Below are 26,164 nucleotides of genomic sequence, written 5' to 3'. Positions count from 1 at the left end.
GGCCTGGTGCCCTGGCAGTGATCTCACCCTGAATGTTCAGGCACAGACTGACCCTGGCCCAGCCGCGTGCCGCCGAGGTGCCTCTGTTTGCACCTTCTTTTAACTTTGAAGACTCTGCTGGACTATGGATCCTGTTGACCTGGGGCTCTGGGATTCTGAGGGGCATGGAAGCAGAGTAGGGGAAGATTGTTTATGAATCTGATGAAATGGGGGAGTACAGAGGTCAGAGTTGGGCCTCCTTCAGCAGCAACACTGCAGCTCATGCCAGCCAGGCCCAGGCCCAGCACGGCGCAGACAGTGGGGCAATGGGGTTAAAGTGCCGAGGAGAGAACCCCCCACACCAGGTGTGCGTTTCTCTTTGCTTTTTTTTTTTTGGCAGGAAAAGCGCAGCCAGTGCCAGGTTCTGACGGCTTATTTCTCTCCCCTCTGCCCACAGTGGCCCAGGAGCACCTTAAGGAGAGGGGACTGTTCGGCCTTCCTGCTCCAGGCACCACCCCCTCAGACTATTACCACCAGATGACCCTCGTGGCAGGCCACCCCGCGCCCTACGGGGACCTGCTGATGCAGAGCGGGGGTGCTGCCAGCGCACCCCATCTCCACGACTACCTCAACCCAGTGGACGGTGAGTGACGGCCCCGAGGGGCTGAGGATGGGGCTAGCGGGTCCCCTCTTGAGGCTGAGAAGGTCACTTGCTGTTTCTTTTGGGGACAAGGGCCCTTAAGGAGAGGTCGGGCTGTACCCTGATGCCTTGCAGAATGGCTGTCCACAGACACTGAATCTTTGGACAACACTTACTGAGTCACCACGGGCCAGGAAACATCGTAAGCATCGCAGACACCACAGCAAACGAAGCTGGAACTTACAGTGTGATGGGGAGAAACAGATGCTAAGCAGCTCTAGGAATTACATATGAAAGTAGCCAATTACAAATGGACCGGGGAAACAAAGCAGGGGCAGGGGAGTGAGCACTGGGTGAGTGGGGTGCAGTTTGGAATGGGGAAGTCAGAGGAAGCCTCACTGGGAAGTTGACATCTGGGGGCGAGTGCTCCAGGCAGAGGAAACTGCAGTGCAAAGGGCCTGAGGCAGCAGTGGGCCTGCCGAGCTCAAGAAACAGCCAGGAGGCCAGTGCCAGCCGTGAGGAGTGGGAGTGGGGGTGAGGCCAGAGTTTCCAGGTGGGGTCTTGCCAACCAGTGCACCTCAGAAAAGACTGGCTTTCACTGGAGATGAGGCTGGGCAGAGGAGAAAAGAGAGCTGAGTGACTCACACAAGGAATCTCCTTCCGTGCTCATGTGAGAATTGATTTGGGGGCAAGATGGAGGCAGGAGGTCCAGTTAGTAGAGGTGGGGAGAAGGGGCCAGATCTCGGGAAGACAGTGAAGGTAGAACCACAGGATGTGCCCCCAGCTAGAATATAGAGTTGAGAGAAAGAAGGGAGTTGAAGTTGACCACAGGGTCTCGGGCCTGAGCATTTGAAGGATGGAGTAGTACTGAGCTGGGAGGCTATAGGTGGGGCCCTCATAGAAGGGAGGGAAGTCAGATATCCTGAGTAGATGATGCTTTTGGTGTCTGTTAGACACGAAGTCCTTCCCACCCACCAAATGCCATCCTCACAGCTGCTTTCACAGGGACACCCGTGACCCTCTGACCATGAGCCCTGGGATCAGCATGGAGCCTGTCTCAAGGAATAGTGGAGGGGGTGGAAGGCTCAGCACCCCCTCTCATCCCCTAGTCAGTGCCACTCCACCTGCAGGCCCTGGAGCCCTGGCCGGCGGCACACAGGGACACAGGGCAGCCAGTAGAGCCGGAAGCCACCGCCGGGGACAGGCAGGCGCCTCCCGAAGAGCCAGCCTCCTCGAGCCCTGCCTGGGGTGGTGGTTTCACTCCCTGACAGCCCACGGCAGGGAGACTGTCCTGCAGGGGCAGCCCTGGTGTCTGCAGGGCCGTTCAGCCTGTAGCAGGTTGGGGATTGGCTGGTGGGAAGTCACGTGGGACCAGACAGGGCCTTGAGATTCAGGGTGGGCTACCACCTTTGCTCACCCTGACCCTCCCCCAGGGCTCTGTTCCAGGAGAACCCTTCACTTCCCTAAGGCCTGGCTGAAATCTCGCCTCCTCCAGGAAGTCTCTCTGGAAGCCTCCTCCTTCGCTTTCCCTTGCCCCCTTCAGTCACTGGGACAGCTCTCTCCTCTGGCTCCTACTTCATTCTTTGCCTGGCCCACCTCATACTTACAGCAGCCACCTCATATGGCTCCTCAGCTATCTTGAGCATCTCCTGCTTCCCAGGAAGAGTTTTGCTGAGAAGAGGGTGGCTGACCTCTGACGCTGGCCCCCTGGATGTGGTCCTCGCCAGGCCCTGATGGGAGGCCATAATATGCCTCAGTGATGCCACCAGAATTTGGTCCCTGTGTCTGTCCCGTTCTTCTTTGCCTTTCCCAGCATGGTGTTTAGTCCAGGATTAAGCACACCATCCAGATGTTCAATAACACCTCTCGGCTCTGCAGGACATCAGCGTCCCTCTGAGTACACACACGTCCGTGTGCTCTGTTCCCCTCTCCTCTCAGCAGCCCTACATGGTGCTCCCACGAGCCACAGTGAGGTGTCAGAGGTGCTGAGAGTAAGTTGTGTGCTAGACACGCTCCTTGCCAATATTAGAAACCAAATAGCAGCAACCGAGTGCATGAAGGATCATGTGCAAATTGTCACACCCAAATGTCAGCTTCTTCCAAGCAGGACCCTTCTTCCAAGGGCCTGAGGGTGGCATCAGGCCAATAGGAAAGTGGACGAGGCAGAGAAACCATGGCCGAGAGAGGTAAGATGAGGCAGGTGTCCCCACAGGGCAGGAAAGACTAAGCCAGGCAGCCAGGAGTCATCCAGTGATTTGCAGCATGAGCGTCTGCTGTGTGTGTGTGTGTGTGTATGTGCACGCATGAGAGACAGTGAATTGGAATGCAAACTGCCTCTGTTCTGTGCATTTACACACATTCTTCCATGTAACTCCCTTAGCCACCTTCTGAGGCTAGAAATACGCTCCTTACTCTAAGATGAGCAAATGGGCTCCCCAACATCTAGGCTTGCGCCAAGCCTCGCTCTGTTTGTTACCAGCACTGTCTGCCCTTCCCTGGGCTGCAGTTTCCAGCAGCACATGCACCTGACCAACGGTGAGCCCTGGCCCCAGGGAGGGCCAGCCAGGCCAGGTGAACTTGGGCTCAGCCCAGAGCAGCTGGGCCAGAGCCAGAGGGGAGAAGTAGTACAGTGAGCGCCAGGGCAGGCCTGGGTCAGGCCTGGCTGCACGGTGTCCTCCCTGTGGTAGCTGGGCTCAGAGGCGCTGACAGGACTGAAGGGCTGTGGAGTGGTGATCCCAAGCCCTGCGAGCTGTGTGAATTAAACACATTGACTGAGATGGCACGTGTGAGCCTGGCCCAGTGCCTGGCATACAGCAGGTGCTGGAATAATGCTGGTGCAGGTCTGTTTCCACCAGTATATCTTTCCCTCTTTAAATTCACTCCCTCTTGCAGGGTTCTGTGTCTTCATGGTAGGCAGCTCTGTCCATCTGCTGCCTAAACCCAGGTCCAGGTCCTCCCAGACCTTTTCCTTGCCATCTCCCATCCTGTCCCCCAGGCCTCCAAGTGTGTTGTGTCACCCTTCCCGGGCCAGCCAGTGACATGTCACCCTCATAGCACTGCTCCATGGCTGGTGCTCATCCAACATTCCCATCTTTATCCTCTCTGCCATCCTGTGATCGGTCCGTGCCACTTCTAGCCCCCTCAGGATAAAATTCAGACTTTAGAACCCCCATCTAGAGGCCTTCCTCTCCAGCTCCTCTCTCCCACCCTGCACTGTGGTCTTGCCATGCACTGCGCCACCTGCAGGTCCCCAGATACCTCCCTGAGCTCGTCCCTGCACAGTGTCCTATGCATGGGGCCCTAGGCCTTCTCCTGAGACCCCACAAGAATCCAGCTCCAGGCCTCTCAAGCCACCAACTAGCTCCACTGTGCTAGTGGGACTCAAGGTGCCCCCAACTGGAACTGGCTGGGACATCTCCTTACATATGGCCAGATGGCCGGCCGCGCCAGGTCTGGGAGCACATCTGGCAAGGAGCGGGTCCTCTGTGTTGTTGGGTGAGTAAGTGAATGAGTGAATGGCCCTTAGAAAAGACCCTGGAATGGAAAGATACGCTCCAGCTAAGGAAGGAAGCACTCGAGGAACGTCGCTGTTGGCTCACAGGGGGCTGGAAGGGGCTGGGGAGTGGTGTTGCCTTCCAGGCACTCAGCATTTTTACAGCCCCTGGGGCTGAGCATCTCTGGGAAGCAGCAGAGGAGCGCAGAGGTGAGCTCAGCAGTGGGCGCGAGAGCTCCCAGCCCTCCAGCGGCTGCTGGGTAACTCATCACACCCCACCCGCCGTGCCTTCTCCGCCTCCGCCTTGGGAACACATCTGGCTTCAGGACGCGGGGGTAGCGGGGAAGCATCACCAGATTCCAGAGCCGGCCTGAGCAGGGATATGGGTTTCTCTGGCTCCAGCATGGGCTGGGCGTGGGGACATTTTTCCCATCCATGGATTTCAGGAGCAGATGACTTCTTTCCCTTTGTTCCCAGTCAGTTACAATCCAAGAAAATCAGAGTAGTCCAGGATTATCCCTGTTTTTATTGCTACTTAATACATTTTTTCCAAAACCAGTTTTAACTAGAACCAGAACCTTCACTTCAACTTTTAAAAATGCTTTCCGCACTTCCACTCAGCTCCGACGCCTGCGTGGATGGTTTCTCACGTATGTCTCTAGGAGACGCGGAACACAACACCAGCGCTCTCGGCCAGGCGTCTGAGGCCGGACCTGTCGCTGGGGTGTCCCCCGGCCCCTCCCCTCCCGTGAACCGTGGGAGCCAGGGAGGTGTTTTTGGTGGGTGCCTGCTCCACGGGTCTGTGCCGGTCCCTCCCGGAAAGCTCCAGACCACCCAGCAGAGAATGTGATTGAGTGTTGCCACCAGGTTTCTTTTTGCCCAAATTCTCACTGAGAAAATTGTGTAGACCATCCCTGGCACCAGCAGTGCAGCTCAGGAGACCTGCGGAAGGGGCCTGGCTCTCTCTGAGGAATATGTGCTCACACCAGGAAGCCCCCATACACATCGTCTTGAGCACGTGAGCTCTGTGCAGGCGCAGGGGGCCTGGAGAGCTCATGGACAGGCAAGGAGAACAGGCCTTCTCTCTCTGCCTTCCTCTGTCTCTGTGTCTCATGCACACACAGTGGGTGATTCGGCAGGTGTTTATTGGGCACCTTCTATGTAGCAGGCGGGTTCTAGGTCTAGGGACGCAGCGCATCATGAGCAGCGCACAAGCCCTGCCTGCCTGGTGCCTGAGCTCCAGTGCAGCCCTGTGTGCGCTCCCGGGCGGGACCAGGAATACCTGTCCTGACCTGATCCCCCTCCTACCCCAGCCTCCTTTCTCAGCACCTTCATTCATGGTCCCAGAGGAGGGAGCACTGTACGGGAGAGAACTTTCCAGAGGCTTTGAATGTCCAGCCAAGGCATGGAGAGGGCTCTGCCAGGCAGCAGGGCGAGCAGGGAGAGGTGGGTGGGAACTCCATGTGGGTCCGCATCCTGCAGGGCCTTGTCCCCAGTACACCCGTTTGCAAACCACCAGCCCAATTTTTACCTTAGCTGAGTGCCACCTGCACAATTGTGTATTTAATAATAGTTTTTACCAGACTCACCTTTTGGGGTTAAATAAATGGTTCTTGAAATGGAACAATGTATGTTTTCCTGAAATGAAAAATCTAATGCCTGTCTGAGGAGGATGTTCCTGTCTCTGTCTCCATCAAACCTAACATAGCCTCATCTGGGCCGTGTGTGGCCCTGCATTTGGGAACACACTGCAGTGCTGGAAGAAAGGCCAGAAGCTAGAGAGGACTCGATGAGACTCTTGTGGGATTGAAAAGCCAAACCCTACGTTCCTCCTGGGGCACTGAGGCCAGGGTGCTGGCAGGACAGAGGGACTTCCCAGGCTCTGATGAAAACCCACCCTCCCTGGTCTTCCAGTGGTGGGTGAAGGCCCATTTCCTCTTGTTCTTAACGGGGTCCTGATTTACAGCAGGAAGACAGGAGCGCGGCTGCATGGGAAGGTGATAGAGAACCAGTCGGGGAACCGAGGTCATCATTCTGCTGAGCGGCTCCCTGGAGAGCGGGGAATTCACCGGTTGTCACCCGGGCCCTAAAATGGAATTTTCTCATGTTATGCTGTTGAATATTGGTGATTTAACAACAGAACAGCCACCCCCTCCCGCCTCCACCACATTGAGAAGATTGAGATGTTTCCGATTGAAATGTTGTCTGTTTACAGCTCATACTTCCTCCAAGCCGTGCATTTTATTGTCATATTGACACTAATTTGGCTCGGATGTCACCTCCATTCTGACGCCCGTTCTTTATGCTGCCTGTGGATCCGGGGGGTTTTCAGAAACCAATTACATTGATCAAACCCAGAGAGGCAGGAATGCTGGTGGAGGGGCTGCCAGAGGCCCAAGTCAGGCAGGGATCCCTTGCCTAGCCCGAGACAGGAAGGGGAACCGAGGCAAAGGAAGCCAGACTGCAGGTCCCTGCGTGAGGTGGTGGAGCTGTTATATACAAGCATGGGCTAAGCAGTGTCTGTGGGTCATCTGGTAAACCCACACAGACTGTCCTGCCACATCAGCTTAATGAAGCTGCTTTATGGTGAGGAGCCTGCAGCACAGCCTGTTTCTCTGTGTTCATCACTTAGCTAGGCCGTGGTCCTGGCAACTCTGAGCCTCTCTGCTCCATGGCCCAGACTCTTGCTACTCCCCCATCAGAGGGGGTGAGAGGACTGTGGATGGCTAGGTGTGGGGGCATTAAGGTCCTCAGGCAAGATTTCCTTAGAGCATCTCCTCGGCGAGCTAGAAAATATCTGGGTGAGGGAGCTGGGCTATGCAGGGAACACATCTTAGCCAGTGAGGATTCAGGGTACCCGAGCCCCACCACCAGGCTGTGTCCTGCTGGCCTTGATGACAGCACATCCCAGCCCCAGGCTGAGGATGGCATCTGGCACAGAGAAGGCTCCTGGGAGCCGGTGCCAGGATGATGCTCTTTCTTCCTGCCCCTCAGTCCAGGCTCCTGGGCACGCGGGCCTTGGGGGGATTCCCAGCCCCTCCTCCATGGAAGTCCACCCACAGGTATAGATGATATGCTGGCTATCAGCCCATAGCACTCCTGGGGTGGGTGCTGGTAGCCCATCTTCTGCATGAGGCAGCCAGTGATTGGCCCAAAGCTACCCAGTTCAGAGTGTGCAGGCAGCGTTGCAACCTGGGTCTGCCTGAGTCCAGGGCCTGTTCTTGCATCTCCTGCCCTTCCCACTGCCTCAGGAAAAGCACTGATCTCCCTCCTGAGCACCTTGGGATTCTCTAGAATAATCCTGCTTAGATGGCACTTTGCAAATCCTGACTGGTGCCTCAGAGTACCATCTTCATCTCTCTCCTACCTGGTGAGCTCCATGAGGGCAGGGTCAGAAGCTTCCCTGCCTGGAGTCCCCATGATGTCCAATCAATGCCTGGCCTACTCTCAGCACTGCATGAGGGGCAGATGGATCAATGAATCAACACAGGAATGAGCAACAGAAAGCGCTAGTGGGTGAAGCAAGGTCCAGAGGCAGGTGGTGTCGGCGTCCGCCCAGGTGAGGGTGGGCAGGTGGCCAGTCACCCGTGGCTGACCGGCATTAAAACGGGCTCATCCACAGATGAATACTCCATGTTCCCGGTCATAAATCACAGGAGAAACCACGGGAAATGAGTGCCAGGCTTTTCTTTCTATTTAGTAATTTATCAAGGGAAGAGGCGCATTAATAAACATATTTCCCATGAGAGGCGGGGATAACAGAGATGAATATCACTGTCAGATTTGGCCTGTTTCCTCTTGTTAGGGGCACACAAGAGGGTGGGAATCCAAATATTAGCAGCAGAATCTCTTTTTTTAAAAATGTGTTACAAAGATGTGTGTGTTTCTTACTTTATATCATGTTAGATGGTTTTTCCCCTCACATTACCGCATTTGCCACTCAGTTTGTAAGTAATAGGAGCCTTTCAGAGAATTCACTTTGGCATCTTTCTTTGAATTTCCTTTGAAGTGAGGATTGACAAGGAGTGGACTCAGTAAATAACCCAGAAGCTGAGAGGATGCCGAACGCAAGCCGATGAGTGAATGTCTAGTGACAGCTGTGTTGCTGCGTGGCCCAATCATCTTTCCTAGACTTGCTGCCCTTCACTCTATTATTGACTGGAGGCTTGCCCTGCCCCTTGGAACAGTCCTCCTAGCCCTTGAAGAAGCCACGTTCATTAGCAATTTCATGTTGGAATGCCTGCTGGGTTTTAGGCACTATTCTTGGCGTTCTATGTGTGTCTTCACGACAGCCCTGCAAAGCAAGCCACACTGCCCTGATTGTGGCATGGGGAAAATCAGGAAAATCAGATGGGGAAAGAGAGGCTCAGGAAAGCTAAGTAAATGTGCTCCAAGGAGGCCACGAAGTGACAGGCTTGACAGGGACGGTGGCAGAGGCTGTCTGTGTGCCTCTGCATCGTGTGTGTGTTTGTGTGTGCATCCACCTGGGTGTGTGTGTCCACCTGGGGTGTGTGTGTGTGTCCACCTGGGGTGTGTGTGTGTGTGGGGGGTGTGTGTCCACGTGGGGTGTGTGTCTCCACCTGGGGTGTGTGTGTGTGTCCACTTGGAGTGTGTGTGTGTCCACCTGGAGTGTGTGTGTGTCCACCTGGGGTGTGTGTGTGTCCACCTGGAGTGTGTGTATGTCCACCTGGAGTGTGCGTGTGTCTCCACCTGGGGGTTGTGTGTCCACGTGGGGTGTGTGTCTCCACCTGAGGGGTGTGTGTGTGTGTCCACCTGGGGCCTCCTCCCATGCAGGGGGCCCTCCCTGTCCCTTCCTGCGGTCATACTCCCTGCCCCCGAGACACCACTCCTCCTCTGCACCCTGGACATAGGCCCTGTGGCAGGTGGTTTTGGTGTCCCTGTACCTTGGGCAAGTTATTTAGTGTCCTTTGTTTCGTCTTCTGTAAAATGAGCATAACAGCCCCTTCTTCATAGGACAGTCGTGAAGATTAAATTACCTAACACTTTAAAGTTTGGAGGAGTCCTAGCACGTGTGATGATAACATTGAGCACGGGCTGTCTTTAGGTGACTGTGAATCTGTTCTTCCTCAACACGTTCTGTCCGTGCCGTGGCTCAGCCCTTGGCATCTCCCACTGGGCTCATGGCTGTGCCATCTGTATTCGAGTGTTGGGGATGGTCAGGTGGGAAAAAGGATTTAGGTCCCTAATGCATAGTGAGAAAGACAGGAGCAAGCAGATAACCGCACAGTGGATGAAAGCTCATCCCCACCCTTGTTTGGAGAGGGAGACCTGAGCATAGGGAAGATCTAACTCCAGGAGGTCAGGGAAGGCATCCCAAATGAGGTGATGACTTGGCTGAGGTCTGAACAGAGAGAGCGCCGCAGTCAAAGGAAGCTGCACGTGCAAGTCCCTGTGCAGGTGATACGGAGGAAGGGCTGGAAGGAGCCCCGGTGGCTGGAGTGAGGGCATTCCACAGGGCCACCGCCTAGGCCTTGTTTGTAATAGCAGTGGGGATGTTTGGAAAGTTTTGGGGAGAGGGCAGGGACATAATCCTATTTCCAAGTTAAAAATCTCTGTCTTTGCAGTGAGCACTGTGGATTGGATAGCTGTTAGGTGAGGGCCCCAGAATGATCCAAGTGAGTGGTGGGCTGTGCTGGGGGTGGAGTTTGAAAGGAGAGATTTTGAGAGGTGTTCATGAGCCCACACGTAAGTGGGCTCCATTGTGGTGGAGGGGAGGAGGGAAGGCCGGCTCCCGGGTCTCCCGCTGTGCCACTGCGCAGGTGGCAGGCACGTGCCGTCGAAGAGCTGGTCCAGGCACAGGACAGTAGTGTGGGGCTGGCTGTGCTGAATTGGGGCTGCCTTGTGGACAGGAGGAGAGGACGAGGAGGCAGCTGGCTCTGAGAAGGTTCACTCTTCAGAGCCACTGAAAGTGGGAAGTCGAAAACTGTTTGTGGGAGGGGATGTCCTCCTGGCCCTGGGCCTCTGCTGACCTCTCTGAAGATGGACAGAGAGGACACAGAGTCCTCAGAAAAGTCCAGACACTAGGGCTTCTTTGGACCTGGGTTCAAATCCTGCCTCTATAGCTCTGTGACCTTGAGCAAGTCACCAACCTCCAAGCGTAACTGCCTTGCTGCTTATCTGCTGCTTATCTGGTTTGCCTGGAGGATGGTGATAGCTGTTAAATGAGTCAGTGGGTCTAAGCGTCACTAAACGGTGGCTGTCACTGGGTCATTAATTGCATAAGAATTCAGAAGCAGACATTTATCCAGATACTGCACTAGAGGGGCACACTCCAGCCAGGATGCCCCTGTTTGCCCTCCAGGATCCCTGTTTAGAGTGGGTGGTCACTGGCCTGCTTCATGGGCCTCCCTGCCTCTTTCTGTCCTCAGGCAGGTGGCCTAGGATCCTTCCTGGTGTAAGAGAAAGGAGGAGTTGTCTGAGTGCGTTACCTGCTCTGCCCTGGCCCCTCTGTGGGGTCAGAGCAAATGGGCATCCCCAGAAGCATCTATGGAGCGTCTTCTGTGTACTCACTGCAGCTCTGCCTCCTAAAATATCTGTAAGCCCCAGTCTTCATAGCCCGATAGAATCAACGGCGAAAGCAGAAAGTTTAGCTGCAAGGATGTCAAAAGAAAAGAATGTTCTGATTAACTCAACTTCTTTTTCAACTGGGAGCTTTCTTAACATCACTTAACTCTTCTTGTTGAAAATAAAGTATGCCAAGTGTTGGGCCGCATGAGCATCTCAACTGCGGCCACTCTGGAGTGGCCAGGCCACCTCCCCATCCATCATCCCACTGGGTCACAGCAGCCCCAGAGCTGGCAGGGGGCTTGTTTTATGCTGATGTCATTGATAAAGACCCCGAGTCTGTGACAGGTAAAACAGTTTGCCCCAAGTCATGCAGCTGACTTATGGCCCCAGCGCAGGGTAGCCAGTGTTCAGCCCCCACTTCACCCCACTGCAGGTCACTGTTCCAGTCCAGGTCTCCGTCCCTCTACCCAGAGTCCCTTCATCCCAGGCTGCTGGCTGTCTACTCCCCTCTGTGGCCTAAGACTCCCCTCATCCCATGGAAGAGGCGGTGAGGAGAGAAAACCCTGGAAACCCCTTTCAGCCCAACGGTCCTGGATGTCCTCTGTCCCCTCCATGCCTTGGAGAGGTGCTTCTCCTGGTGGCCTGGCCGGAAAGAGCCTCCCCAGGGATCCCTAGGTCTCCTCAGGGTTGTGGCCAAGCGTGGGGCTGGGCCGGGCATGGTTGCCCCCGGGGCCCAGCGTGGATCCCAGGGCGTTCGGCTTGTTCTGTAGGTGGGTGTGGGCTCTGCCTTCACGCAGCCTTCTTGGGGACTGGCGAGTATGGAGTGGGGTTGCTCAGAGGCTCATAGGCCCTCACCCCCTGCCCTTGGTGCTCCTGTAGCTGTGGAGACAAGGAACTGCCACGTGCATGTTTCAGAGTGGCCCTAAGGTCAGTGGTCAAAGCCGTCAGGAAAGCTTCGGGAGTACCAAGAGGCTGTGTGGACTGTGAGCAGGAGGTCCACGGAGCCAGACCCTGCAGTCAGGGCTGCCTGTCTGGAGGAGCGGGCAGCCAGGCGGGGTCTCTGCAGGTCTGGGCAGGCAGAAGGGAGGAAAGCAATTATCAGAAGCCCAGGAACAGCCAAGCACTGACATGGGTGTGCTTGAGCAACCCCCAGCATTGTTTACGGGCAACACTACCAGCCCACGGGGAACCCGGAGGCCTGGAAAGGATGGGTGGGCAGTGGCCAGTGGGACATGAGAAGAGGCTGCTCCATGCAGGTGTCCAGAAAGTCAAGGACAGGCCCAAGCATTTACTGTGCCCTGTCGTGGACCAGGTGCTCCTCACCTAATTTACAGCTCACACCAACCCTGGTGGTCAACACTATTACAGCCCTTTAAAGAGAGGAGACTGGCTCTGGGAGGGTCTGGACAGGGCGGGAAGCTTGGCTTATGGAGAGTCATCCTCAAGCTGGTTCTTGAGTGAGGAGGCCACAGTGATGGTGGGGCTAGCGACATGCTCATCCCTATCCCCTGGGCAAGGTTCTCAGTGTCAGCCTAACAGAGCCCCCAACCCCCCACCCCCACCTCCTTGTCTGCTCTCTGTTGCAGCCCAGCCTTCACCTTCCCCCACCCCATCCACCCCGTGGCCTGCCAGCAGATTCTGAGCCAGCAGAGGGGTCTGGAGTCAGCCTTTGGGCAGTGTTGTCAGACCATTTCTAGGCCACCGTTTGTGCAGGGCAGAGACCTATCAGGGGGCATTTTCGTGGTGATTTCAGGTACAACATGACCTATGACCTTGGAGCACTTACTTCCATTCACTCTCTTCCCCAAGGAATTCTCCACAGCAGTGAGAACAGGCAAGCTTCTGCCACACACAGTAGCATGGAGAAATGTTACAAACTGACCAAGTGGATGAAGGAGGCCAGACATAAAAGAGTATTTAAAATTCCATTTACACAAAGCTCAAAAGTAGGTAACACTAAGCTGTGTGTTAGAAGCCAGGATAGCAGCTGCCCTTGGGCTGGAAGGTGCAGGGGGCCTGTGGGCACTGGCCAAGCCCTGTTTCTTGACCTGGGGCTGGCTTCCCAGGTGGACTCACTTGGTGAGAGGCCACCGAACTGCTCACTTACGATTCGTGCACACTCCTGTCATGAGGTAAGCATTGCTGGATTCCAGCCGTGGTCTCTGCACCTATGCTCATTGCTCATATTCACTCGCCCAGACACCTTGCATGCACTTCTCCAGTTATCAGCACACCCTGCGCTGCTCAGTCCATTTTACAGATCAACAAACTGAGGCCAAGAGGTGGCATCCTTTGCCCAAGAGCCCACAACTGGAAAGTCGGCTTAGCTGGGATACCCATTCGACCATCCTCGCAGGCTCTTCCTGTCCCCCACCTACCTGTCACCCCGCCCCCCATCCCCAGTGATGCTGACGTGTCTTGTGTTGACTGTCCCACAGTGTCCCGTTTCTCCAGCCCGCGGGTGACGCCCCGCCTGAGCCGCAAGCGGGCGCTGTCCATCTCCCCACTCTCAGACGCCAGCCTGGACCTGCAGCGGATGATCCGCACCTCACCCAATTCGCTGGTGGCCTACATCAACAACTCCCGAAGCAGCTCAGCGGCCAGCGGCTCCTACGGGCACCTGTCGGCAGGCGCCCTCAGGTGAGTCCCGCCTGCAAGCAGAGGGCTGAGAACCAGAGCTGGGCTGAGGGCCCAGTGGGGAGGCGCTGGCTTTTCGGTGGGTGCTTTTGACCCTAGGAGAAAGACAGGACCAGTGGCATTTGTGAATCCACATACTCGCACCTTTTTTATGAATTCAAAACCAATAGTGATCAAATTGAAATGAGCCCATATCTGAGTACATCTTCATGGACCAGGCCTGTCATGAATGACTCAAATGTGAAATCAAAGGTGTTTGAGGTCGAAGATGATTTTCCTAGTATTTCACTGAATTTGGTGGAGCAGCCAAGTATTGGCCAACCTTGGAGACCACACAAAATGTGATGTTGGCATGGCCCGGGCTCTCAGCAAGCCTCTCAGCTGCCTGCAGGTCTCCTCCCTCTGTAGCCGCATCGTGGCACACCCACACCTCACTGACACCAGCCACCCTTCTCCCCTCTGTGTGACTCTAGACTGTCTGAGGACTGAGACCCCAGCCGGCTTGACTGAAACTCACATGCCTCCCCAAAGCCTCCAGGAGAGGCCAGGAGGTGTGAGGAATGTCAGGAGGGTTTGTCCCAGCGACCTGGAGACGGAAGGAATAACAAGTGTATTTGTTATCTTTTCTTTTTTTTGAGACGGAGTCTCGCTCTGTCACCCAGGCTGGAGTGCAGTGGCCGGATCTCAGCTCACTGCAAGCTCCGCCTCCCGGGTTTACGCCATTCTCCTGCCTCAGCCTCCCGAGTAGCTGGGACTACAGGCGCCCGCCACCTTGCCCGGCTAGTTTTTTGTATTTTTTAGTAGAGACGGGTTTCACCGTGTTCGCCAGGATGGTCTCGATCTTCTGACCTCATGATCCGCCCGTCTCGGCCTCCCAAAGTGCTGGGATTACAGGCTTGAGCCACCGCGCCCAGCCTGTTATCTTTTGCTGCCTAACGAATTGCTCCAACACGTAGCAGTTTAAAACTACAAACAATTGTTACCTCACCCCATTTCTGAGGGTCAGAAATTTGAGACAGGCTGAGCTCCGGCTCTCTCAGGTGGCCACAGTCAAGCTGTCAGCCAGTGCTTCATCCCGCTGAAGGCTTGGCTGGGCCAGAATGGCCCCCGCACAGGGCTCTCAGCAGTACCCTTTGTTCCTCATCTGTGAGCCTCTGCTTAGGGCTGCTTGAGTGTCCTCACAACATGGCAGATGGGTCCCAGCCCACCTTGCAGCATGTGATGTGGGAGGAAGCTGGAGGAAGCCACAGTGTTTTTTATGGCTCAACCACAGGGGTCGCCAGTCTCTCCTCGGTATCCTGCAGTGTGAAGGGTGGCTCTTATGCACGTGGTGTGACAGAGCCTAGAAGTGCAGTAAGAAGAGGAGAATAATGAAGCTGGAGGGCTCAGGGCATGATTCCCCGATGAGGGGCCATTAGAACAGGATTCAGAGGCCTCCTGGGTTTCACGTGGTCAGGGAGCAGTGATGCCGGCATGCATTTAGGTATCATTACAGCAGTGGAGGGGCCGGGGTGTGGGGATGAGACAGAGCCTGGTCTCTGCTGGGACCAGCCTGCCAAGGGTGAAGGCTACATCCTGGGGCAGAACCCGGGAGCTGATCACAAAAGGTGAGTGGCAGACAGTAGGAAGCCACAGCTGGTTCTTGAGCGAAGAGGCCACAGTGATGGTGGGGCTAGCAATGTGCTCATCCCTATCCCCTGCGCAAGGTTCTCTCTGTCCAGGAAGTGTCAGCCTAACAGAGCCCCCAACCCCCCACCCCCACCTCCTTGTCTGCTCTCTGTTGCAGCCCAGCCTTCACCTTCCCGCACCCCATCAACCCCGTGGCCTACCAGCAGATTCTGAGCCAGCAGAGGGGTCTGGGCTCAGCCTTTGGACACACACCACCCCTGATCCAGCCCTCACCCACCTTCCTGGCCCAGCAGCCCATGGCCCTCACCTCCGTCAATGCCACGCCCACCCAGCTCAGCAGCAGCAGCAACTGTCTGAGTGACACCAACCAGGTAAGTGGGTGCAGGGGCCAGGATGGCCACGGGTACTCATCTGGATGCATGAGGGCTGTTCACTGCCAGCTCGTGCTAAGAACTTGTGGAGGGCCTCTGGGCTCACGTCTGGCCTCTGGGGTGCCTTCTGAGCAGAGGCCACATTACGGAAAGGGCGAGACCTGGGCTCAGTCCATGGGAAGCTCCCAGCTTCTTGATTCTGCTGTCTCCCGTCCAAGAAGCACAATGAGTAGATGGGGAAAGCCTCGAGTTCCCAGGGCCTGGCACCGTGGGGGTCCTCCGTGCCCAGCACATGGCATGGGTGGGTGAGTGAATCATTGTAACACTGCAGTTTCACTGTAGAGCGTGCATTTACAGCAGGCTTTCACACACTGCCTCATTCGACCCTTCCAATGGGCCTTGAGTGTGCCTGGACATCCTAGGTGCCATTATTATTTGGCAAATGAAGTGTTCTTTCACAGATAAGGACAAGGAAAGGCACAGGCCTTAGCATCAGTCAGACCATCTTTGGGATCCTAACTCGCCTAAAAGCAGCAAATCTCTTTCCCTCTCACAGCCTGAGCTAACTTATCTGCTAAGTGGGGTTCCGGACGCCTAGGGGTCACTGTGTATGTAAACGAGCTCGTGGGTGCAGAGCCCGCGTAGGCTCTGATCCTGGGAGCACGGACAACGATGATGCCAGAGGTGAAGGGACCACTCCAGGCCACCCACCGGCAAATGGCAGAGCCTGGATGTGGCTGCACCCTTGGAAGGAAGGCAGGACACCATGTCCTCTAGAAGCGTCCTCTGTTCCAGAATGTCCTCCCTCTCCACCCCAGGGCTCCTAGTGGCTCCCCAGAGCCTCCCCACAACAGTGGCTGTCAGCTCTGGAAACATCGCCTGATGCTTCAGCTCTAGCCCCTTCTCCTGAGGAACCAGGCTCTGGCCCGCTGTGTCCTGGGCTGGCCAGGCCCTGTTCTCAGACCCACAGTGAGAAGTTGAGCCTGGTCAGAACAGGGGCAAGGACACCCCGCATTTTCCAAAAAGAAAGTCTCTTTCTCATTTCCCAGAAGTCTTGGGGAGGCGGAGATAGAGAGATGGGGGTTGGCATGCTCAGGTCTGGGTGCCCTCCTGTAGCAGGACATGTGCCCCTGACAGGAGGACTGAGCTGGGGACTCTCTTTCTGATACTTAAACACAGGGTTAGCCCAGATGGTCTGTGCGGAGAGATCCTAGAGGTAAAGTCCAAAGGAATTTGGGATATCCCTGCCCTGCCCCTGAGTAACAGTCTGTCCTCTGCACCCTTCCTCAGAACAAGCAGAGCAGTGAGTCGGCCGTCAGCAGCACCGTCAACCCTGTTGCCATTCACAAGCGCAGCAAGGTCAAGACCGAGCCTGAGGGCCTGCGGCCGGCCTCCCCTCTGGCGCTGACGCAGGTAACCTGCTGCCAGCCGCACCACCTTCCTCCAGCTAGGACCAGGCCTGTGGGCTGCCTTGGGGCTATACCCTTGGTGAACGGATGGCTGGCTGCCTACATGGATGAATGAGTGACCCAGGGAGGACTGGGTGGGAATGCTGAGCTGTGACTCTCTCACCACTGTGTTCCCAGCACCCTGGACATACATTCCCATCACACATGGTGAATGAATGCATGAGCGAATGAATGGACTTCTGCCTAGCCATCTCTCTTGTCTCAGGCTGCATCTGTCTCTCTCCCCGCACCTGACCTGTGCACAGCACCAGCCACAGCCTGGCTGAGTTGCTCACGTGCCCGGAATGGCTCAGGCCCCTCTAGGCTACTCTCACTCTTGGAACTCTACCCCACCCTGGCTCCTTCGCTGCCACTTCAGCCCTCCCTGATTCTCCTGGGTAAGAGGACTTAGCTCCAGGCCCCCACACCCAGCCTAGCTCAGAGGTCACTTCAGGGCATGTGCTGTGTGCACACCTGTCTCCCCGTCTGCACTCTAAGCTTTGGAGAGGTGGCACTGTGGGAGAAGGGCCTGACTGGGTTCCGTGCCACCAGGGTTTGTGCAAGTGTGCAGTCACTGACATAGTATTTTCCAGTGATTCAATGCACATTTGAGTCGGTGAGTGGCGTGGTGAGTGGGGAAGACAGGACGAGTTCAAGCGGGGAGAGAAGAGCGGGGCAGCCCACAGTCCAGTGCAGGCCTGTCGTGTGGCCCCGACCCTGCGGTGATCCTTTTGGAAACCTTGCCATTTATTCTTCTGCTCCAAGACAGCGTGCAGGCAACCCCCACTCCCAGACAGGGGCCTGTCTTGTAAAGGGCATGCCGTGCCTGTTGACCTGGTAAGTAAGCGCCTGGTCCCCCAAGTCCTCTCACGGTGGCCCAGTCTTCATCCATTACTACAGAAGCCGCAGCTTGGACACCAAGGATGCTCGGGGCCTCCTATCCCCGTCTCTCCTGCATCTGCCGACCATCCTTTATCAAAACTGTGAACCATCAGGCATGCTCTGGGCACTTAATTTTCATGAAATATTGGATCCTGTTATTGTCAGGCAAACAGAGGGGTTGGTGACAAATTCTTTTCCCCTTGCTGACACCAAAGCTGGTCGCAGCATGATGCATGGTTTGCACGAGGCCGAGCATCACTGGGGGCCGATGAAATTGATGAGGACGGCACATATCCAGGGAAGACAAACACGCCAGAATGGTGAGGACAGGGCCGGCAGGCAGGCACTGAGCACCTGGGAGCCCCATGGCCACATGCCGGTAGGGCCCTATGCCCACCCTCCAACCCAGGTGGGCCACACAGGGCCTCCTGCCTGTCCAGCCTGGCTCTGCACACGTGTCAGTGCAAGGAAGGCTGTTTATCATGAGGAGGTTGTCCCCTGTCACTCAGTGTCCTGATTCACTGACCAAGGACTCCCTGACTCATTTGTAAGGTGGATGGCTGGGCTTTCTCTCCATTGGCAGAAAATGCAGCATAATGAACCCTCTCTACTGAAGCCCTCAAAACTGCAGGCTAGAGTGATGCCCAGTGCAACCCTGAGGCCCCACCTGCCTCTGTGCTACCCTCTGATTGGAGTGTGATCCGTCAGCTTTCCAAATCTTCTCTGGAATGACCAGGGCACGCAGCCAATAGAAATAATAAATTGACTTCCAGGTTTTCTCAAAGAGTGGAGAGGGTGATAGGAGGCTTTCCGGTCCACTCTCCCCATGGTCTCACCCCGACAGCCCCCAGACGATCCCGTTGCCAAAGATCTGGAAAGTAAATGCTCCCACACCTTCCTTTGATTTGGTCCCAGTATAGCCCCTGGAGCTATTGTACGACATGTTGTTGCTTTTCCTGTTCGGAACAAGTGGATTCATTGAAAGATCCTCTGAGGAGCAACCAGGAGCCCTTCTTGGAAGAGGTCTTTGCGGCTCTTATGGAAAGTCAGGTGGGGTTTGAGTCTCCACTGACAGCAGGGCGTCCTGAGGCTAATTTCTGCCACTCCCAGAAAGGAACTCAGCACTAGGACTGAGATCGTGACCTGGGCAGCTGTGGCACCACTCACGGAGTCCCTGGAGCCAGTGGGCATTAGGCCTTTTGACTATGGGGCGAGATCCTTCATCCCCCTGAGCCTGACTATACATGTTTTCCCCAGAGGCTATTTTGAAAGACATTTTCCTGCTGTTTTTGGAGAGAGTTTGAAATGTGAAGCCAGTCTTGGTAGCATCTGCCTCTTTGCTTGGCTTTGCTCCCCGCCTGCAGAACAGTGGAATACTGGGGAGTCCTTGACAGCCCTTGTAGGCCCTCTGCGGACTTTCCGTCACTACTTGGGGTATCTGAGCCTCTCCCTGTGCCCCGATCCCAGGCAGGTACCTCCTGCCTGTCCTCATGTCCTCTGCTCAGAGGGTGCCCCTGGTTAGCATCAGTGAGGGTAGGGATGGTCTTGTGGGTTAATTCTCAGTCTGTTGCCAGTTTGAGAGAAAAAGACTTTATCCTTTTTGACGGGAATTTCACGTACCTGTGATCAGGTGAGGGAATTTCAGGCATTATGATCAGGTGAAAGAATGTCTCGGGGGGCTTTCCTTCACCTCATTAAAATGGCCACATGGGCCCTAATGTGGTCAGGAAACTCAAGTCCAGACCTAGGCTGCCTCGAGCTCACTGTGTATTCATGAGGAGGGCCTCAGATCCTCCCTATCGTACAAGAATGCAGATGCCCACGCGTTAGGGCTGTGACAGGGAAAGCTGGTTCCCCACAGCGGAAATCAAACCAAATAGACAAAAGTCCCTGCCCCGCCGGTCTCCGGTTCTCTTGGCTTGGAGGAGACCCAGGGTGTGACAGAACACCTTGATGATGACAACTGGGCACTGGAGAGAAAGGAGGAGGGGCCCCAGGACAGGCCATCTGACAAGGAGAGCTGTGGACGGGGCTGAGTTGAGGAAAGGAGCTAAAAAGGCTGATGAGTGTGTGTGTGTGTGTGTGCATGTGTTGTGTGTGTGCACACATACTTGCATCCACACCTGTAACAGCCCAGGGTCCTTGCATGGGACTAACAGCGACCTCTTTCAGGGCCAGGTGTCTGGACACGGCTCATGTGGGTATGCCCTTCCTCTCTCCCAGGAGCAGCTCGCTGACCTCAAGGAAGATCTGGACAGAGATGACTGTAAGCAGGAGGCTGAGGTAGTCATCTATGAGACCAACTGCCACTGGGAAGACTGCACCAAGGAGTACGACACCCAGGAGCAGCTGGTGCACGTAAGCCTTTGAACCCCAGCAGCCGGCCAGCCAGGGCACGGCCCAGGCCATGCAGGATGCTGAGCCTTCCAGGGCCTCTACTAGACAGAAGGGGCTAGAGGAAGAGACCCCCAGAGATGCCTGGGCCACATCCCCTGCAAGTGGGAGGCGTGATTACTTACGTGTGCCCTGCCTGTTTTCAAGATGGCTTCCAATGCCTATGTAATACGAGAGATTAAAAGAAAAAATAAGTAAATGAGACTGTCAGGGAAAAGAGAACAATAAAGTGAAACAAGGAATAGAGTTAGTATTAAAAACCAAGTGCTTTGAGCTATATTCTACATACACTTTTTTTTCCTGAGATTCCTAGTAGCCAGTGCAAAGAGGGAAATACGATTAAACCAGCCAGTACCTACACGATAATAAGTGAAAGAAGCTTCTCCCATGAAGGAAGGAGTTGATCCTTTCCTTTGGGGACTATTCACAGATACCCAGTGGATATGGGCGCAGGTGGGCGTCTACCCAGATCAGAGAGGAGGCTGCTTAACAGTGCCTGAGTAGTGACAGCTCAGGTGATTAGAGAGGACCATGGGACCCGGTGAGCCCTTCAGGGTATGCCTCTTGGTCCTCACTCCATACTCTCATACCACAGCATCCCTTATGTGGCAGACAGGGTTGATGTGTGCAGTGTGCAGAGCAGAGGCGTGGCACGGGAAACACCTGGCTCCAAACCTGTCCCCACCACAACCAGCTGAGTGGTTCTGAGCCAAGTGACTCCACCTCTGCGAGCCTCATTTTTTTTCCTATCAAGGGGATTGATGCTGCCCCACAGGAGGGTCAGTCATATTCATCAGCACCTAGTGGCTCACAGGCATTCCACACCTAGCAGCTCCCTCCTTCCTCCTCCTGCCTGTTCCCCACACCAGCCCTGAGTGGTTCTCTCTTCTCCATCCAGAGAAGAACTTAAATTCAAGAAAGCCCCCTCCCAACTCCCCAGCACACACTCCTTGGTGAGTGAGTGTCTGTAAAGATGAACCCACTAAATTAGTAGCTCGATTGCTGGGAAGAGCAGACACACACGCATGTGCACACACATGCACACGTCTCTTATTCATATTCAGAAGCTGTCCCAAAGGCGCTTGCTTCTCCCCAGCTCTGTGAACTTAGCATTTAGGACACGCCGACTCCCTCTTCTTCTTCCACTTATGCAACTTCCTCCCAAATACTGTAGCTTTCTTTTGTGTTGGAGTTTTTCCTCCCAAATGCAGTTCTCACCCAGAAGACCAGAACTTCCCAGCAAATGAATGCAGCTGACATAGAACTGGTGAAGCAGGGTCTTATCTAACCCCTTCTGGATCTCAAACTTAATTTTTCAACTTGTACCACCTCTTTGGGGTACACAAGCCCTGGATGGAGCAGGGACCGTGGAGCTGTGAGTTGCAGAACAAATCAGTTATATGAAAGGAGGAGAGAGGGACAGCCTCTCAGGCCAGGGGAAGGCCAAAGCCAGAGCATGCAGATGAGGATGTCAAAGACGTGCTCTGTGATAAGTGGGTCAGCCCCGAAGAGCAGGCACAGAATTCCTCAAATGAATGCCGAGGGTCCCCAACCTGGAAGGAGGGCTTTAGCCAGGGGCTTCCGTCTGTGCCCTGGACTGTCCTGCAGCTATAGGTGGCCACCTCCACCAGGCCCTGGAAAAAACAGACCCCTTCACCTAGCTCTGTCTCTCTCTCTCTCTCTCTCTCTCTCTCTGTCTCTCTCTCTCTGCTCTCTGGAAAGATGGATGGAGCAGGCGCACAGGCGAGCTGGAGCCCCTGGTCGATTATTAACAATTTGTTGCTAAGTAAACCAATAAGAAAAAACTGAAAGGCATTGTCAGGAAGCATTTTTATCATTTGAAAGGCTTTACAAATGGAAAGTGAGGCTAATATGATAAGATTTCCCTGGAAGTTCAAAGTGCTGAAGATTTCACATGCTCCAGCAGGGGCATCTGTATGCCTGACACTTGGGCCAGTCGCACAGGGCATGAGGGCCTGGCAGTTTTCTGTCTTCTGGGGCAAGGTGCTGCCAGTGTCTGATGCCCAGCTCTCGGGACAGCCTCTTTTGATGGCAAAGGTCCACAGGAGAATGTCCAGCAAAACAATATAGCAGGCCACAAATGCCAGCCACCCATGTAATTTACATTTCCTAGGAGTGCATAATCCCAGCACTTTGGGAGGCCGAGACGGGCGGATCACGAGGTCAGGAGATCAAGACCATCCTGGCTAACACGGTGAAACCCCGTCTCTACTAAAAAAAAATACAAAAAACTAGCTGGGCAAGGTGGTGGGCGCCTGTAGTCCCAGCTACTCGGGAGGCTGAGGCGGGAGAATGGCGTAAACCCGGGAGGCGGAGCTTGCAGTGCACAGAGATCGCGCCAGCACTCCAGCCTGGGCAAGAGAGCGAGACGCTGTCTCAAAAAAAAAAAAAAAAAGAGTAAAAAGAAATAGGTGAAGTTAATTTTAATATTTTTATTTAGCCCGATATGTCTGAAATATTATCATTTAGCAGGTAGTCAGTAGAAAACAAAATTATCTAAATATTGTATAATCTTTTTTTTTCCATTCTAAGTCTTTGAAACTGGTATGTAGTTTGTACTTCTAGCCCATCTCAGCTCAGGCCAGCCACATTTCAAGTGTGCAAGAGCCCCATATGGGACAAGTGGTCACTGCATTGGACAGTGTGGGTCCTAGAGGATCTGGCTCCACCACGCCGACTGCCAGGGCCCTGTGCAGGCCACTGAACTCTCTGTGCCTTTGTGGAAAGGGGACAAAGCCGTTATCTCATGGGTCAATGCCAGAAATAGAGATAAGCATGTGTTATTTTTCTATTATAACAAAAGACGTTATTTGCAAATCTCTGAAACAGCAGGAGCAAGCTGAGGAGAAGCTTCTCATGCACCCACTATGGGTACGTTTGCCTCGCTGCAGTTAATTAGTGCCTACTGTTTGCAGCCTGGGAGCATCATCACACCAGAACCCAGAGCCCAGGCTGGGGTGCACGGGATGGCTTTGCCCAGTATAGATGGTAACTTTGATGATGGATTGGAAAATGCAGGGAAGATAAGCGGCACGCAGCAGGCCATCATTTAAGGGCAGCTAGGATGCTTCATGAGGAGGCGTGGCCTGGCTTGGAGGGGTGAGCTTGTTGGGTCAGTGGTCTACATATAGTAGGTGGGATGGGCAATGAGAAGCATGGTCTGAACATAATAGGCGTGGTCAGCAGGGTGGGAGGTCTGCACACAGGTGGGGGAGGGCTGGGGGGATGCTGGGGCGGGTGGTCAACTGACAGCAGGCGGAGGTCTGTGGGCCTCCTGGGCCTGCTTACCCTCTCCTGGGCATGTCCCTCCGCAGCACATCAACAACGAGCACATCCACGGGGAGAAGAAGGAGTTCGTGTGCCGCTGGCAGGCCTGCACACGGGAGCAGAAGCCCTTCAAGGCGCAGTACATGCTGGTGGTGCACATGCGGCGGCACACGGGCGAGAAGCCTCACAAGTGCACGGTGAGTGGCCTTCTCCCCACCCCCGTCGCGTCGTCAGGACCGGCCCTTCAGCCAGGCCAGGGGGATCGTGTTTGGAGGTGGCTGGCCACAGGCACACCGGGGTGGAGCAGGCCACAGCAGGGGCTCTGGGACCGGAGCCTGTTCCCACCCTGCCTGTGTGGGTCCTAGAGGCCCCTCGCCTCGTGGCATCCCAGACCTTGATGGACTTGCTCTGTGGGTGGGAGCATCTCGGTAAGCACGGCAGAGGTGTGTGGATGTGTCTGTGATTGTGAGTCCAAAGGCATATCTGCATCCTGAAGTTTGCTTGGCTGGGTGACACTGGGCGGAGGGACCGCGCCATAGCACTCTGCAGAGAAAAAAACATCATTGGTAATTCAGAGCTTGAGCAATGATGGGTTAAAACTCATTTGGGTTGAGGGGTTTTTTTGTTTGTTTTTTGAGACAGTCGCACTTTGCCACCCAGGCAGCTCATTGTAGCCTCTACCTTCTGGGCTCAGGCGATCCTCCCACCTCAGCCTCCTGAGCAGCTGGGACTACAGGCACATGCCACCACACCGGGATAATTTTTGTATCTTTTTGTAGAAACGGGGTTTCGCCATGTTGCCCAGGCTGCTCTTGAACTCCTGGGCTCAAGCAGTCCGCCTGCCTCGGCCTCCCAAAGTGCTGGGATTACAGGCTTGAGCCACAGATCCTGGCTGAGTGTTTCTTTTGTTTTGTTTTGTTTTGTTTTTTTAATGAGCTCAAAGATAAGACCTTTTCTACGGTCTCCTTTAGAGGTCAACAGGATTTATGACTATTAGTTGGAGAGACTATTTTTTAAAAACACAGCAACTGCTGCCCCACAAAAGCAGACGTGGTTTTAGCTGCAGCTGAAACATCTGGGAACTCCTCTTTGTGAATTCTTGTTTCATAGATTCTAAGACATACATTCTATTTTCACCTTAACGTCTCTGAAGTCAGACTGTCTTAAAATCAGTGGTGTCCGGGATCCAATGAAATATGCTACCTTCGTTGGCAAGTCAGTTTTTTTTATTGAGAAATAGCTGACATACCATAAAGTTCACCCTTTTAAGAAAATGTACAATTTAATTGTTTTTAGTACATTCACAGATTTGTGCAACCATCGCTACTAGTTAATTTCAGAACATTTTCATCACCCCAGAAAGATACCCTGTACTCATTAGCAGCCACTCCTAATTCTCTCCTTCCCACAGCCCTGGACAGTTACTAATCTGCTTTCTGTCTGTATGGATTTGCCTATTCTGGAAATTTCATAAAAACTGAAATCATACAATATGTGCCTTTGTGTCTTGCTGCTTTCAGTTAACACATCTTCAAGGTTCATCTGTGTTGTAGCATGCACACGTACTTTCTTTCTTTTTGTGGCTACCTAATATTCCATTGTATGGATAGACTATGTTTTGTTTATGCATTCATCAGTTGATGGATATTTGCATTGTATTTACTTTGAGGCTATTATGAATAATGCCGCTATGAACATGTGTGTTCATGTTTTTATATGGCCAGAACGTTTTCACTTCTCTTTGAGGCTATTATGAATAATACTGCTATGAACATGTGCGTTCATGTTTTTATATGGACAGAACATTTTCACTTCTCTTTGAGGCTATTATGAATAATGCTGCTATGAACATGTGCGTTCATGTTTTTATATGGACAGAACGTTTTCACTTCTGTTGGGTATGTGTAACTACGAGTAGAATTGCTGAGTCATATGGCAGTTGAGGAACTGCTGGTTTGTTTTCCAGAATCAATGCTCCATTTTACCTTTCCACCCACAATGAATGAGGGTTCTGATTTCTGCAAATCCTCACCAACACTGGTTGTTACCTTTTTTATTCTAGCCATATCCTAGTGGGTGTAAAGTAGTATTTTATTGTGTTTTTGATTAGCACTTCCCTAATTAGTGATTAATAATGTTAAACACCTTTTCAGGTGCTTATTGGCCATTTGTGTATCTTCTTTGGAGAACTGTCTACTCAAATATTGCCCATTTTGAAATCTGGTTGTCTTTTTGTTGTTAAATTGTAAGAATTTTTTATGTATCTGGTTACTAGACCCTTATGAGATATATGATTTGCAAATAATTCTCCCATTCTCTGGGTTTTCTTTTCATTTCCTTGATACTTTAAAGCACAAAAGTTTTTAATTTTGAGGCTGTACAATTTTTTAATTGCTTGTGCTTTCAGCATCATAGCTAAGGAACCATTGCCTAATCCAAGGTCACAAAACTTTACCCTTATGTTTTCTTCTAAGAGTTTTATAGTTTTAAACTTTTATTTATAAAAATATTGAATACCGGCACTCTGAAAAATGTAAAAAGTAAAAAAAGAAAGAAATATATGTGTGTATAGAGAGCTTTATAATATAGCTCTTCCATTGTCACCCAGGCTGGGGTGCAGTGGTGCCATCTTGGCTCACTGCAACATCTGCATCCCAGGTTCAAGCGATTCTCCTGCCTCAGCCTCCCAAGTAGCTAGGATTACAGGCGTGCACCACCACGCCTGGCTAATTTTTTGTATTTTTAGTAGAGACAGGGTTTCACCATGATGGCCAGGCTGGTCTTGAACTCCTGACCTCAGGTGATCCGCCTGCCTCAGCCTCCCAAAGTGCTAGGATTACAGGTGTGAGCCGCTACGCCCAGCCTGGAGTTAATT

At 53.7% G+C, this 26,164-nt stretch overlaps 1 protein-coding gene across 1 annotated transcript in view; it reads left to right on the top strand.

Annotated features, from left to right (window-relative positions):
* Positions 1–26,164, top strand: part of GLI2 (GLI family zinc finger 2) — a 66,331-nt gene that overhangs the window by 28,400 nt on the left and 11,767 nt on the right. Inside the window, exons 3-8 of the mRNA XM_021923510.2 lie at positions 437–622; positions 13,079–13,280; positions 15,064–15,277; positions 16,568–16,690; positions 19,831–19,965; positions 23,337–23,486. Of these exons, the coding sequence (XP_021779202.2) occupies positions 437–622; positions 13,079–13,280; positions 15,064–15,277; positions 16,568–16,690; positions 19,831–19,965; positions 23,337–23,486 (1,010 nt within the window). The remainder of the gene's footprint in view (positions 1–436; positions 623–13,078; positions 13,281–15,063; positions 15,278–16,567; positions 16,691–19,830; positions 19,966–23,336; positions 23,487–26,164) is intronic.

This window comes from Papio anubis, chromosome 10 (genome assembly GCF_008728515.1).
Source record: "Papio anubis isolate 15944 chromosome 10, Panubis1.0, whole genome shotgun sequence".
Lineage (NCBI taxonomy): Eukaryota > Metazoa > Chordata > Mammalia > Primates > Cercopithecidae > Papio > Papio anubis.
This window is presented reverse-complemented; position numbering and strand designations above follow the sequence as displayed.